The 14,913-nt window shown below is 38.3% G+C and overlaps 1 protein-coding gene across 3 annotated transcripts in view; it reads left to right on the forward strand.

Annotated features, from left to right (window-relative positions):
- Positions 1 to 11,505, forward strand: part of LOC112960531 (SH3 domain-containing kinase-binding protein 1-like) — a 155,518-nt gene extending 144,013 nt beyond the window's left edge. The window contains exons 12-17 of one of the 3 annotated variants that reach the window (XM_026054877.1): positions 3,580 to 3,689; positions 4,996 to 5,121; positions 7,495 to 7,766; positions 8,231 to 8,316; positions 8,841 to 8,904; positions 10,848 to 11,505. In XM_026054877.1, coding sequence (XP_025910662.1) covers positions 3,580 to 3,689; positions 4,996 to 5,121; positions 7,495 to 7,766; positions 8,231 to 8,316; positions 8,841 to 8,904; positions 10,848 to 10,866 — 677 coding nt within the window. In that variant the 3' untranslated portion in view covers positions 10,867 to 11,505. Of the gene's footprint in view, positions 1 to 3,579; positions 3,690 to 4,995; positions 5,122 to 7,494; positions 7,767 to 8,230; positions 8,341 to 8,840; positions 8,905 to 10,847 lie in introns of those variants that run through there. The other 2 variants (XM_026054878.1, XM_026054879.1) reach the window with 2 other exon arrangements.
- The last annotated feature ends 3,408 nt before the right edge of the window (positions 11,506 to 14,913 follow it).

A 14,913-nucleotide genomic window follows, 5' to 3' on the forward strand; every position in this document is an offset into this window, starting at 1 on the left:
TTGCACAGCTAACATTTTTCGTTTTCATTAAATATATTTGCTCAGTAAGCCATATATTTACTCGTATATTAGAATTGCGCTGATGTCTTTCTCCCCATCTCATGAATTAGCTCAAGAATTACCAGCTTGATCAACAAGACAGTAATAATGATGAATGCATCTGTATATTTGTAGAATAAATATCACCTGATTTTTAATTAGGAGATGTCACTGTTATTTGGAGGGTGACTTCTCTATGTKCAATAGAATGTCCTTTACTGATTTTTATTAACAGTAGAGAAAGCTGGTCCACTGGATGCTCATGCTGCCTGACTGGCAATTAATATGWCTCTGAACACGGTAGATGGGACTTTATTTTTAATGGCCTCTCCTGGGGTCCAGCCCAGGAAGGCTGTACATTTTGCCTAGTACCTAGATTTAAGCTCCCAATTTCTGATAGCTAGAAGTACACATCAAAGTCAAATGTCTGCATTTAATGACCTCAGTGAATATAATATGGTCACACCCATATAGCCTTACTTTCCATTAGCAAAAAATAGTCAGTAAAATAATCAGTGTAAGTGAATTCATTACTGAATCTACAGCATAGATGATAGTAAGGCAGATGTCTCTTGTATGATTGTGTTCCTCATTTTTCTTTACCAGTTTACTAGATGGGAATTTTCTTGAATGAATACTTCATAGGTCATGACTGTGGAAGGTGGTGATAATCTGGAATGCAGAGAGCATTGGGAGAGAAACACACATCTAAATAAAGAGAACAAAAAGAGGGGAATAAAGAGCATATGGAAGTACTGGAAATGGATTTTCTATTTTAGCATTTTACAGTACCAAGTTTCATCCCTTACACTGAAATAGAATTTCATGTACAGTATCAGCTGAGTGGCTGTGATTTCACTAGTTTGGCAGCAGGTTTCACCTGTGGAACTTTTCCAACCTTTGCTCTGCTCTTTTTTAAATTCAATGCAGGTATAGCTTGCCTTAGTTTATTTTTTTGGCTATCAGAAATGCATTCAGAAGTGGAAAAATGGGACTATTGCTAAATTTCTTCCTGTTATTTCTTGATAAGGAAGCTTTGTGCAGAAATGTTCATGTTTCAAGGTATTCATAAAATGTGTGAAGCAGATTTTATTTGCAAATGCTCATGGGTCTCATGGACACAAATTCATACCCTCTTTTGCTGTTGATCAATACATTTTTAMAATTGTAACACAAATATTTTATTATTCTGATCAAACATAGAACTCTAGGTAACAATTAGTTTATTTAAGCCTAAGGAGCACCCAGAATTAATGACTGCGCTATTCTTTTCATTGGTTGTTCTCCATTTTAGTGCAGTTACTTGTCTTTTGCAAGAACAGAGGAAGGAGCAGTGGAGCTTACCATGGCAGTGGCAAAAGCGAGAGAGAGCAGGCATGTACGGGACCATTCTTAGGCTTGAAGACAACTTCAGCCAGTTTACTGTCCCCTAAAGAGGTAGTCTCCTCTTTGCCTCACTTTTAGTTGCTTATATCAGTTCTCTGAGACTTCCTTCTTTCAGTGCAAGTGTTGGTGTGGCCGGGCACACAGTGGTGGAAAATAAGTTGGATTTAAATTAATTCGGAGAAAACAAATAGTGAAAATTAGTGAAAATAAGCTGGATTTAAACTAATTCAAAAATAAAACCCAATTAGGTTGGAAAGAGTGGCTGGGGACAGAGGGAAGGATTGCTTCAGCTAGCATTTTTACCGATGTACACAAGTTTCACGTGTTTATACAACYGAGTGTATATTTTTTGATGGCAATATTTTCTTGCTGTGCAACTTAACAAAGTACTGTAACACAGAGTGATGAAAACAAAGATAATTTATTAAAATATGTGCATTGATTTGCTGTGTGATCTTAAGCAAGTCATTTAGCTATCTCATGCCTCAACTTCAAACTGGGTATTACTGGAAAGCAGATCTCCCATGTGGGCTAAATTTTTTCCAGAAGATAAATTTTTCCTTCCGTATCTCTTCTCCCCAAATCCTGAAGTTCTGTAGGACTCTAGAGAGGTTTTGTATAATCCATTGATGTTAGTTCATTCTTACTTTAAAAGCACTGTAGCCTCACCTGATCTGTGGATATATTTGAAGTTTTGAATTGTCAAATCCTCAGTGACAGACTTTACCTTAGGATGCAGGCTGCAACAGTCAATAAAAAAGCAAAGAGAGAAATACCTGGTAGAGGACTGTGGGGTCACTGGTTATATATAGGAAGAGTTGCTCCAAAGATAGAGTGGTGTTTGGAGGTGAATAACCCTAGACTATTTTAGGGTTATTGAAAGAAGTCTCTCTTTTTTTTTCCTGGAGATGAAAGAATATTGCTAAATAAAGAATGTCTGATCCCTTTTAACTCCTAGCAGCCAAATCATGAGTACTTGGAATCAGCTGGAGTGTCCTTCAGTGTGCATAGTTTATTGACCCAGTAATAGGCTTGTTTTTCCATTCTGTAATGTTGTATGGGGGTTGTAATAAGGCAACAAATCTTCAGAGATTCATTGTTTTTTAACAGTTCTGAAAATTAGGTGCCCAGTATATATAACTATTAACGGCTGGTTTTTCCTACGTGTTGTGCAATAAAAAATAGCTTCTGAATAATGAATAGACTTTCAGCATTTGATTCATATCTGAAAGCAGTTTTATAGAACTTTGGATTTATCAAGTCTTTAGTGTCTCTTGTACGTTTTCTGTATAATTTCTGCTTAACATATGCAGTGGAGTATTTTGAAATGGAGGTAGCTGAAATTGATTGATACAACCCGTAAAAATAGATGAATGGTGTTAAGCCATTTGATTCAGCCATGTATTCACAAGCTGCATTATTCCTTCACCCATCACATCAGTCTTTCACGTAAACATGCTACCACGTGGCTGGATTCAGTAAACCAACACTCCCCCAGTGTATTCCATTAGCCATAAAGACAGTCAAGACTTTATTCCGGTAGACCTGGCTTTCCTGGGCTCTCCTTCAGTTTCAGGAGTCTCTTGGTGTTTTACTTGTCTTAAGCTCTGGGCTATCGAAGATACTCCTCTCATCTACAGTTTCATGGTCCCTCCCAGCCCAGTCATTCTCTTTCTGTGATCCCATAAGCAATGGGGTGGGCTGTGGCAGATGTAGCGCTGATGTGACAGCTCTTGAGGCAATGTGTACGCTGTCTTCAGTCTCCAAATGTTCAGAAGAAAATTTTACTACTCTCTCTAATAGCGAGAAGGAACTTTTGAAACTGTGTTTTCGATTTCATGCCACAGGACCCATGTTGTCATTTAGCTTTCACTGTACTGGGTGTAAACAAAACCAAAGGCTGCTCGAGCATTCCCCTCTGCTTTATTGTGCTTGAGATGGAAGGGTAAGTGTGCTTGGCAAGGGTGACTGGATTACAGCTGTCTTTGGCTTCCAATTTTTTGTTAGTGACAGGATGGTGTCTGAACGTGTAAAATACTGTGACACAATGGAGAAAATGGGATTTGATTTCYTTGAAATTTAAAAAAGTTCTGATTTTTTCCCTTTGAGAACATCCATCAGAAAATCAAATCAATTCTATTTTATATTTTTAAGACTTGGAAGGTTTTGACTCTGTAATACCAATTGCTGAGAAGCTTAATCATCCAACTACAACCAGACCAAAAGCTACTGGCAGGAGACCACCCTCCCAGTCTCTCACATCTGTAAGTTAATTTTCCTTTTCTTTTAGAAAGATTTTATTTTCTGATTTTTTTTTTCTTCTACTGTCTGTGTTCCTTGGTACTTTCACCTACGTTTTCACAGCCATTTCTTCACATGTACAGGGRGGCAGGGAAATGCAGCTTAGGAAAATCAGTGTCAAAAGTCTGCCAGTGTTTTGAATACTAATGTTTAAAACAGTCCTTTCCTTATAGGAGTTGTACCCCTYGTTTGGGTGCTGCCAGGTATTTCTTGCCAACCATGACCAAGGCCAGAAAAATCCTTCATAAAAATCTTTGGAATAGACCAGTTTGTGCTAAGTATCAAGGATTTTGAAAGCAGTTCCCAAAGGAAATCTCTTGTTTTCTCTAGGACACGTAACAGACTTTTTAGGACAAATAGACCACTGTCAGCCTTCAGCACCTCTCATGGGCCATCATGCATTTCTTCTCATTAAGCTCACTATTGTAAATGTAAGAGTGATTTAAATTTCACTCTCTAATGTGCATCTTAAGACAAGCTGGCCTCATAATCCGTTCTTTGGAAACCAATGCTCAGTTTTTCAGTGCCTTTTTCTTTTGGTTTTGGGGTTTGCTTTCATGCTTTTTGCATTCTGGCGTATCGGAATGAGAGCAACTACTCAAGGTTACCCATATTCTTATTGCTGAGAAAAACAGAGTGGAGGGAGGCTAAAAGCATTGTTGTGAAAAGCTTTCAGAATTGGCTATGTACATAAATACAGTAACCTAAAAGACAAGCTGAAAGGTTTCTCTTCCCCTGTAAAATCTATGGGGAAAGAGACAAAGGGTGGAAAGAACTTGCCCCTCATTTGCCGCCTTACAAAGTGGCAGTGTGTAAGGCAGCCCTGCAGTGCTGGCAGCAGGCACAGGTGGCAGCGTGAGCCCTCTGAAGGAGCTGTGCACAGAACCGCCCGGGTGGTGGGCCTGACATCCCCGCAGTGCAGTGCACAGTGTCCTAGCCAAATAGGTAGAGCTCTTCTTGTGGACAGGAATGTGCTTTCGTGTTACAATATAATCAATGCAAAAGTGTAACTTTACGTTGAATCCGGCTCTAAGTATTTCCTGTTCTGTGACTGCTTTGAAAGCATTCTAGCCTTGAAAACATGACTTAAAAAACCAAAGTGGGGTAGTGTCCTGACTGTAAGCTTTGTTACCCTTGAAAATGGTAGCTTAGAAAAAAATGTTATCACATAAATGCTTTTCTGCTACCTATGTTAAATTCTTATTCAATGAAAATATCTGCATTTCTTCCCCCTCTTGGGGTGTTTGTATTTGTGTTTTGTCTACGTAGTCCTCCCTTTCAAGCCCAGATTTCTTTGACTCACCAAGTCCTGAAGATGAGAAGGAGGAACATGTTTCCATTACACAGAAAACTATTGAAGTGTCAAGGAAATCAAGAACGGTTACAATATCACAAGTAAGTTGATTGGAATGTGTCTGCTTAACCTTATTGCATGCATTAATTTTTAAAATATTATTCAAATACTTATTTTTTAAATTTAATCCAATAGTCACCTTGGTAACTAGCCCTTTAAAGAAGTTTAAAAAATATTAAGATTGTTCCATGTTTGAAATGCAAAATTAAAGTGAATGGCACAGTTAAAATATCTCTGTTACTATACTGTGGAAAAAATCCTTCTAGTGTAAGTACGTTTTACAGAATCAGAGAAGGTAGGGAAGCAAGTTTCAGAAGCAGCAACCCTTTTTTGCAGCTGTAAATTGAGTATACATTAGGAGAGTCTGCGAGTAGACAAAATGCGTCTCTTTGACCCATTCTAAGTATATGTGAATTTAAATTTGCAAGTATAAGCACCTTTTATACCAGTACAACTCTGTCCATCTTACAGGCTTGTGCCATTCTTATTGTAAATTAATAAAACTGTAAAACAATCAAATATTACAGAAAGTTTGTAGATCAGGCTCTAGAGGTTGGAGCTCTTTTTAGTACATGTTGATACTTTTCGTAATACAGGCATTACATGCTAATAGTATAACAATTTTTTGAAAGATGAAGGCATGCATGTCTGTGATCAAGTTACAAAGATAATGTTTTGCTATATAGCTCCCTCTTCTGGGAGCACTTGAATTAACCAATACTCTTGGGCCAACAGTTGTAAATGATGTGCTGGCATGACAACTGTGTGTAGATATGCCTGTAAAATGAGTATACTGCTGTCAGAAAGTAGCTGCAAATGGCCATTTAAGCTCTGAAATAAGGTATTCAGTGTGGTTGACTCTAGTTGTGCTTTATTTACTTGCTTCAGGTTTGAAATTGGCCTAACATCTCTGTTCAGTCCAAAAGAAACTTACGTTCTGTAAAGATTAAATAAYGATGTAAGGATTATTATCTGTGAAAGGTCCGATGATAGGTACACGTTACTCATGTATGCACACACATACAAAATTTTAAAAGAATTAAATTATTAATGTCACAAAGTCAAGCATTGAAGCCACTGGAGTGATTTAAKGCCATTTTTGGTTTTATGCTCACACTGTTTTTCCACAGAACCCTTGTTTATGCAGTGCTTGTCTGGGACGGGTTCTGTACTCGGTCCCATTCATGCGGTGGGGAAGACTTTTCTGCAGAACTCAGTGGGTCCCAGTCTTCCCAACACAATTTCCCCTGATTTTCATCTGACTACTAACTTTCTCTCAGTTTCTTTGTCTAGCTAATGCTACTGCCACAGTCCCCAAGTCTTCTCTTACGATATATCTCCTTCAGTTTCCATACCTTTTTTTGCCTCAATATCTTGCCCTGTTTGCTGTTCAATTTCAGTATCTCTTTCCCCAAGAGAAGTTGGAATGTTGTCTGGTGTTTTTGTCTTACCCTGGGCCAAATCAGATTTTCAGATACTGCAGGTCAATACCATAAAATGCACATTTTAGCATTACCAAATAACAGTATGACAAATAATTAAGACTCACCTTACTTGCTGCTGTGATAACTGTACTTGTACACTCTTCTGTGTATGCAATAAAGCGACTAGCCATATGTGGTAGGTGGACTTCAGATCTTCTATACCTTGTCTAATGTAGAGGGCATTGGATTGCAATTCAAGAAGCATGGGGTCCTTCTGAGCTAAGCCACAGATTTTCGGAGTGACTAGGTTAATACTGCCTTTGATAGTTGCAAGGATTCTCACATGCTTCAGTTAACATCAGACAGTACAGTGAAGTTATGTAATTCTTACATTTCTTATTAATATATTATCACTCTGAAGTCATGGAGTTTATTTGTCTTTATATGTCATACCAACAAGCGGACTTAAGGAATGTTTACCTCTTCTTGTAATACTAAGGGGAAAGTGTAACACATTTCTTACTTTTAAAACAGTGTTGGGTGTTGTAGAAGAACCCTTCAATGGTTAGTTGGAGGTCATACATGTAATTTGCAAAAAATGCAGCTCGAAATCTGGGCACTACAATTTTGTGCTCTGAAAGACACATTCATGGGCGTTGGCATATTCTCACAAACTTCTGAGAGAAACACCAAGTATCTGTTATTCAGAGTTCATTTCACAGTTGTTCATTTCACTGGTTGGTTTTAACAATTGTGGAAACTCCTACTGAAACTGTCTGATCTTATGGGTCCAAATTGGACCCCCTCTGATACGTATGTACAAAGATAATTTGACTGACTGTTGCATCTATCGTGCTTTGGCCARTACTGTTGATATTTCATTTTGTACTTTCAACATTACTACAGAGCAGTAAAATGCTTAGTGTTTGTTAGAGATCTGCTTTTCATAAAGTTTTCTCCACATATTAAAAGTGATTCTGTTTGTTTTAGGTATCTGAAAATAAAACTTCCTTGCCTCCAAAACCAGGAGGTTTGGCTAGTGGCAGTAATGTACAAGCATCACTCTCCCCTTCACCATCACCTGGATTTCATTCAATTGCTATGGGAACAACAGGCCACAGGTCAAATTCCCCATCCCTGTTTGGTACTGAAGGAAAGCCAAAGACTGAGCCCTTGAGCCAAGGTCAGACCGTCCTGGAGGAGCTGAGAACACAAATTAAGGAGCTAAGAACCATTGTTGAAACAATGAAAGACCAGCAAAAGTAAGTGCTATAAATCACAACTTCAGGTGGGATGTATTTGTTAAATTTGCAGTGTCAGAGTGTATCCCAGGTCTCTTTCTTCTTGAATCTTCATATATGTTAATGCTGCAAGGATTTTGCATTTGTGTTTGTGAATGATTTTCTTCTACTGTTCTGACAAAAAGAACACATTCAGAGGTGAAAACCTCTGGAAAAAAGTCTGGCATTATTAATCTGTAAGAGGTCTTTTGCTATTTCTGAGAATATTTAATGTCTTGGAAATTAAACCTTCACTTACACTGTCTATTGTGTGTAGCCCAGGCAGGAAAAAGAAAGGGGAAAGCAAGATGCAGAGATTGTAGTGGAACAGGGGTGTAGGGGGAGATAAACAGAGTTTGGGGGAAGACAACGTGGGAGGGCCTGGTTCAAGCTGGAAGTATCCAGAAAGCACTGCGGCTTCGTCTCCTCGACTGACTCTTCCTCAGGTCCTGTGTTGGTGGCCGCGGCCGACGTCCTGCGGCACTTCTGGCACGGTCTGCTTCCACCTGCTGGGCGCTGTCTCGAGGGTCCGGTCAGTCAGTGGGAACGTGAGAAGGTGTCCGCTCCTGATAACTGTGCTCCTCTTCCTTGCAAAAGAGATGACAGCAAATTCATACTTACGAGTCATTAAGTCTAATAAACGAAGTTGTAGGGATATGCAGCTGTAAAATGGCTTAAATACATGATAGTGTGGASAGGATGTGTGCTACCAGTTCCTATAACCCACCAAACCCACCATTTACRTTTTATATGGGAAAAGGTACCTGGGTACTGATATAACGTTGATACTGCTAGCCAAGAACAGAGCCTGTGGATGCAGGGTTCTTAGGAGGAAACCGATTATTTGTTAGCAGTGTTGGGGGGGTTTTGTTCCTTTATAGATAGTATTACTTCTCTGTATATTCTATAGTATTCCAGAGCATACTTACTTTGATGACTAGTTCGGGGAAAAAAGATAGCTAGTCAGGTGTGGAAAACATGTCCCCAAGAGATGATCTTTCATTGTTTACTAGTTTAAACATTTGCATTCCAAACTTTTTTGCATTCTTTTGACAGAAAAGAAATTAAACAGTTGCTGTCTGAATTGGATGAAGAAAAGAAGATCCGTCTACGATTGCAGGTACTTAAATTATAATGTTACGGAAATATTTAGCCTCAGCTGTAGGACATACAACTCTGATAAGATACTTAGATTCCTGTGAATCAAAAACTTAACATTTCTAGAAGTGAGTACAAAACACCCAAAGTACAACACCCTTTGTAGCATTGCCAGTCTGTCATATATTGCAGCACTGAGTTCTTACTGAAAAGCCTGTTAATTGTATAAAAATGTGTCAACACAAATAGGCAGATTCAAAAAAAGTGAACACAATATAGGTTTCAAAGTATATTTTTAGTCTCAGTTTAATTGTCTAATTTTGTCACAAGTGAAATCTTGCCTTTTTAAATGATTTGCTCTCTCCTAGTTCTTTACTTTGTGTTAAGTTAGTCTTAACATACTTGGAATATGATTTCAGATAATAAGATTTATGATGTCTGTTTTATAGACTGTACTCAGGTTGTCTTTAATGAAGCATTAGGAACAATATAAAAGCTGGAATTCTAATTAAGAGCCCAGTTACTGCTACCATAATGTTGTATAGTACCTTAGCTTTAGAAGTTGTCATATTGAATTAGTATTTGGCCAGGGAGCATACCGCCCTCTCTGTGTGAGATTAGTGGAACCGGGCCTCTAGTGSGGTCCTTAACAGTGCTGCTTCAGTATGGAATTACTTTGAAACTGCTTTTCAGGATTTTGAAAAGTGATGTACTTCTTAAGTTTTTTAGTATTGATTATGTTTTATAGTCTTATGGTACAGGTCAAATGTGCTTTTTTTGTACTAGGGATGGAAAATTGAATTGTAATTTCTCTGGGCTGTTCTTGCTGAGTAAAGTGCTTTGGCAGAACTGGGGACCTTCAATAAATGTTTGCTTGGCTGTTGAGTGTGCACGCTGCAGTCCTGCAGAAAGGACTTTGTGTATGCATCTGCACAGGAGTATGGCTTCTAGTAACACACAATTCATGTTCAGCTAAAATTGAAACATATTTAGATAAAATGGATCAACATTTTAAATAGCAGTTTTTGCTTTAGTCTAACAGGCCAAACTATTCAGAGCTCTGGATTCTACCTCCAAGGATGGTTTTAAATCTTTATACTGAGAACTGCACTGATAGTTTTAAGGCTATGATGTTATAGCTGAATGCTGTTACTCTGGTTCAGGTCTTGCTTATACCACTAAGTTTCAGCTGCTAGCTAAGATGGCATAATCAGCTTTAAATGAATATGAGAATTAAACAGCCAGAAGTTGCATTAGTTTAACAGTGCTGATAGCCATAAACTCAGCTCAGTGCAGCTCTTGGTTCCTGTATTTAAGAAAACTGGCTAGAAATGGTGCAGTTAAACATTGAGGGTGTTTGTGATTGTATCTAATATCGCTGCCTCAGGGTTTCCAGCCTCCATCAGAGGGGCCAAGTGTACAGTTGGAGATGATGATAACTGCATCCAGCTGCTTTTACCACACCACTGTACATCCATCAGGGCCCTTAGGATGCCCAGATGCTGGCTTGAATGGTGTAAAGGTACCATCCCTATAGCAAGAGCCATCCCTATAGCAAGAGGGTCACTAGGTTTTGCTCCTCAACTACTGATGTTCATTTTCAGTGGCTTTGTTTAGTTGTACCACGTGTAACTGCAGCAGCCGGTGCAGGGACACAGTGCTCATTCTGCCTCTAATTCCTGGCAACAAGCTGTGTATGTTGTAAAAGTTGTAATTTAAAGAGTTTGAAAGGTCTTAAGGCACATCCCAATATTGATACTTGTCTAGCTTTGAAGGGAGAAAGCCATGACTGGTCATCTTATGCAGCTGAGAAGGTCCCTTCAATTTGTGAAGTCTGTGGAAGTAAGAGTAGTATAAAACCTATGCTTGACGCCTGTGGATAAGATTTGCTTTTCAAGCGGTACCAACTGTGCCTCAGTTAGTTAAAACATCTAATTGCATCAAAAATAATCTTTTTCTTTTCAGATGGAAGTTAATGACATAAAGAAAGCTCTTCAATCAAAGTGAATACTTGATAGATGGAATGTTGCATTATTCATCATGACTGAGACTCAAATTTATGCCCCAGCCAAAATAACTTTGTGCCAAATGATTTAAGAATTGCCTCAACATCCCTTTATTTGAAGGATTAGCACAAGAGTTTTGATAGCACAACAAAAATACCAACGAGGAAAAAATTTCCACATGAAGCAGTGCTGTGTGGCACTAGTTGTGACTGAGATTGTTCTTACTGTGCTAAAGGCTCTCTACTTCAAGATCGTAGGTGAAATGAAAACTCAGGCAGTTTAGTCCATAGTGGTACTATTTTGATGATATTTTTCCATAAATAAAGTGTATTTCAGATTATCTGTTTACAAGCTTTATGATTTTGATTTTTGGTTTTTAATTGTCTTTTGTCACAGATTTTAAAATGTTTGTACTGCGTATAGCCAGGAATGAATGTTAACGTTGGGGCTGGAGGGATTATTTTTGCTTCAAGATAGAACAGCCTACTTTTTGTTATGGTTTTAAGTTCTGTTAAATATGCAATTTTATGTCCCCAAATCCCCTACGAATAAGTTGTGTACGATAATGTATTTACAAGAGGAAAACAAACAAACAAAATATCTGGTCTTTGCAATGATTTGTGCCTTTCTTTGCCACGCACTGACTGGAGCTGGTTGCAAACCAGATTTCAGTAATGTAGCTATCATAATGACTCCTGTCACTTATACCGGTAGAGGTCACTCTTTTAATGTACAGCTGCTCAGGCAGTATAGCCAGATTTGTGTTCAGGTGGCATAACAAATGGCGCAGTTGAGAGCAGCTTTGTCCTTATCAGCTGTGGCTTTTTAGCTTTCCTGTTTTTAATAGGCCTCTCCAATTTGAATGTTCATCTCCGCTTGATTTTCTTTAGAAAAATTAAATGCCCGCCTCCATCCCCAATTTTGCACAGAGTGAACAGAATATGCATTATTAAAGCAAAAATAAATAAAAGTAAATATAAAACATGAATAAAAAGTTGTATTATTTCATGCACAATGTTCTCTTTATTGTGTGACACTGTTTCATTTGCTGTTTATGTGGTATCATTTGCTACATTCTGTTGTAAGCTGTCTGCCATTGAGAAAGAGAATGACACATTTTATAGTCCTGCTTTTGCAGCAGGACTTTTCCTAATTTCATTGAACTTGCTGCTTACTTTATCTGTTCTCTTGAAGTTTATCTGTTTGCTTTCATCCTTTCAAAATAACTTCTCCCTTTTGTCTGTTAGTGGTTTCATAAGTTCTTTACTGGCAGCAGAGTAACTCTAACCTTGTCAGGAATGTCTGTGGAGTTTATACAAAGCATTTAAATGTGGATATTTTTGCACAATTTGTGGAATGAGTGAGTGATACTGGTGATACTTCAGAGTGATTAAAAAAAAAAATCACACACACAAAGGATCTGTTTATCATCACATGAAGTGTTAGAATTGCCTCCATCCCGAAGATCCTGTGTCACAGCTAAGCATCCCGCCTGCCAGGAATTGGATGAGTCTTAGTTTTCAGTTGACTGGTCACATTCGCAAATGGTTGGCAGAGTTCCCATAATCTTCTTGATGTGGATAGATATATAAAATACCTACTACACTGTACTCGCATACTGCTTTATGGGTCTCAACTGGCAATGCAGGACCTTACTGTTGGGATAATTTCCTCTACCTTGGCATGTGCTTCTATTGTAACAAAGGTATCTGACACTGAAAGATTCTGTAGTGAAACTTAAGAATTTTAAGTCCCAAAACATTGCTCAGTTTACTCAAACAGAAGCACTAATAAAATATTTTGTCACTGAAATGCTTTTATTTAAGGTTTCTAAATAACTGCATTAAAATATTTTTTATACCAAGAATGATAGTCCCATCATAGTTTTCCAGCAATAAAGATTTCTAGATTACTTCCATGTCTTTCGTGAGGCTGCTGGCAGAGTTAGGAGAGCAGGAGGAAATAGGAGATAATCAATAAGAATTCTGTTTGAGTTTTTAGTGATCTATTTACAAGTTTCCAGAAATAAACAGCTCTGGCTTCCTAACAGCACCCTTGGAAGAAAATAAATTACTTCATCTGTGGTAAATAAAGTATTTATTCCTGAGTTGTACCTCAGAAATATAATGGGCATCTCGGAAATGTTCCATTTTTGCAAATAAAAGTGTGAATTTGGCATAGAGTTTCCTGATAGCAGATTACATCTATTTTTTCCTCCTGTTGAGATGATAACTTGTCATTTTATAAATCCGTATTTAGAAGTGCAACATATCATGCTTTGTAAAAGAAGATTAAATGAGATTTTGTGAAAATGCTTTGTTTTGAAAGTTAATTATTCTGAGAGAAGAGATTTCTTGGAAATACAAGTTTTTCTTCTTGCTGCATTTCATTATAATAATAGAAAGTATTTTACATAGCACATGGTTTTCCCTTTTTAAAGAAGATCAGTTATTCATTAAACTTGTGGATATAAACTGCTGCTTTTTAAAATGTTTGGTTTTATACTTAAAGAAAAAAATGGTGGTGAGCAACAGTGATTTTGACATGAAAATGATTAAATATTGTTGTTTGAAGAGTTGTGTAAAATGACTTTTCATTAATATGCACAAGCTGGTCTTGTAATGGATTTATGTAATATTATGACTTAAGTTTTCCTGTAGAAATTGGGTATGAAACATCAGGCTCCTCATGCCTTTGGATGATAATATTATTCAAATTCCTAATTTGGATCATTTGAAAAATTTTTAGTTTGGATAATTAAGAAAAGTCTTATGCACTTTTTATAGGACTTATAGCTGCATCTGTATGTTATAATTTAATTCATATATAATTTCATTCCGTAATATTTTGTATATTTTGCTTACAATAATAAGGTTTTATATTACCCAGTGAAAGAAAATCTGTATACCTCAAATGGTGAATTTATTCTAAGCTAATACTCTTCCGCTTAGCAAAGCTTGAGTAAATTCTGACCATTAAATCTAGTTAAATCTGTTACATTCATTTTGTTTTTTTGCTGCTGGTGAGAAGTAATCAAAAARCCCTCAGGTTGTTACTTAATAATCTTGAGCAGTGAAAGGATCTAGTCTTCCTTAATGTGGGGTCATAGCACTTATCACTTCAAAAATAAGTTTTAAATGGAAATAAGATGATAACTATTCAAAATGTGAATTAAGTTCTGTTAGTCAAGTTTTATCTTTAGTTTGCATTTTTTTTATTTATGCTCCATTCATAAATGAGCAAAAGGGTTAGAGGAATGTGTTGTTATGCTAACAGGTCAACGGATTGAATACAGCTATATGCAGTATATTCTCATTTCTAGGCATATGATACCTAAGTGCCCAGTAAATCTCATGAGCTGCTTTATGTTTGAAATCTTCATGTAAGGTGTGGCATACTCTGTGACAGCGGGATTAAAATTTGCACACGCCTAAGAGGTGAGAGAGATCCATAAGAAACCCTCAGAGGCAGAACTCAGTGCAGAAATTTGAGTTGTTTTGTTTGTCTCCTCGTGGAGTTGAGCCCACATGTGAGACAGTCCCCTCTGTCCCCCTGAGCCCCCTGGGCACCAGGCTGCCTGAAGGCTGTGGTCTTAGCAGCCTCCTGTGCGGCGCCCCGGCGCGCAGAGCCCACTCGGGCACAGGAACACATCGGCAGGGCTTGTGTGGTGTGAAAATGTCTAGTATTCCTGGAAAGTCCTTGGCTGCGTCACGTGGCAGTTGTAACGGGGCTGGCAACATTCTCGCTTTTAGCCTTGGTGGTGTGCTCCGATGCCCTTGGTGGAAGTGGCCCTGCCGGCCCGTACTGGGAGCCGGGGGCTGCTGCCGGAGGTGCAGCAGCACGGCAGGCCTACAAATAGTCCAGCACAGGAGCCAGGAGGGAACGTAGGGAGGTAGGAGCAAGGCGCAGCTCTCCTGCCTGTGGTAAACGGCTGGACAGCATCTGTGCCGCCATGCGCAGAGGTGTGAGGTGTCTGCAGCTCTTGTGGAGAGAGAAGCCTGAGGCTGAGAGGGACAGAAGCACAT

This window comes from Apteryx rowi, unplaced genomic scaffold (genome assembly GCF_003343035.1).
Source record: "Apteryx rowi isolate R43461 unplaced genomic scaffold, aptRow1 scaffold_972, whole genome shotgun sequence".
NCBI classification, from domain to species: Eukaryota; Metazoa; Chordata; class Aves; order Apterygiformes; family Apterygidae; genus Apteryx; species Apteryx rowi.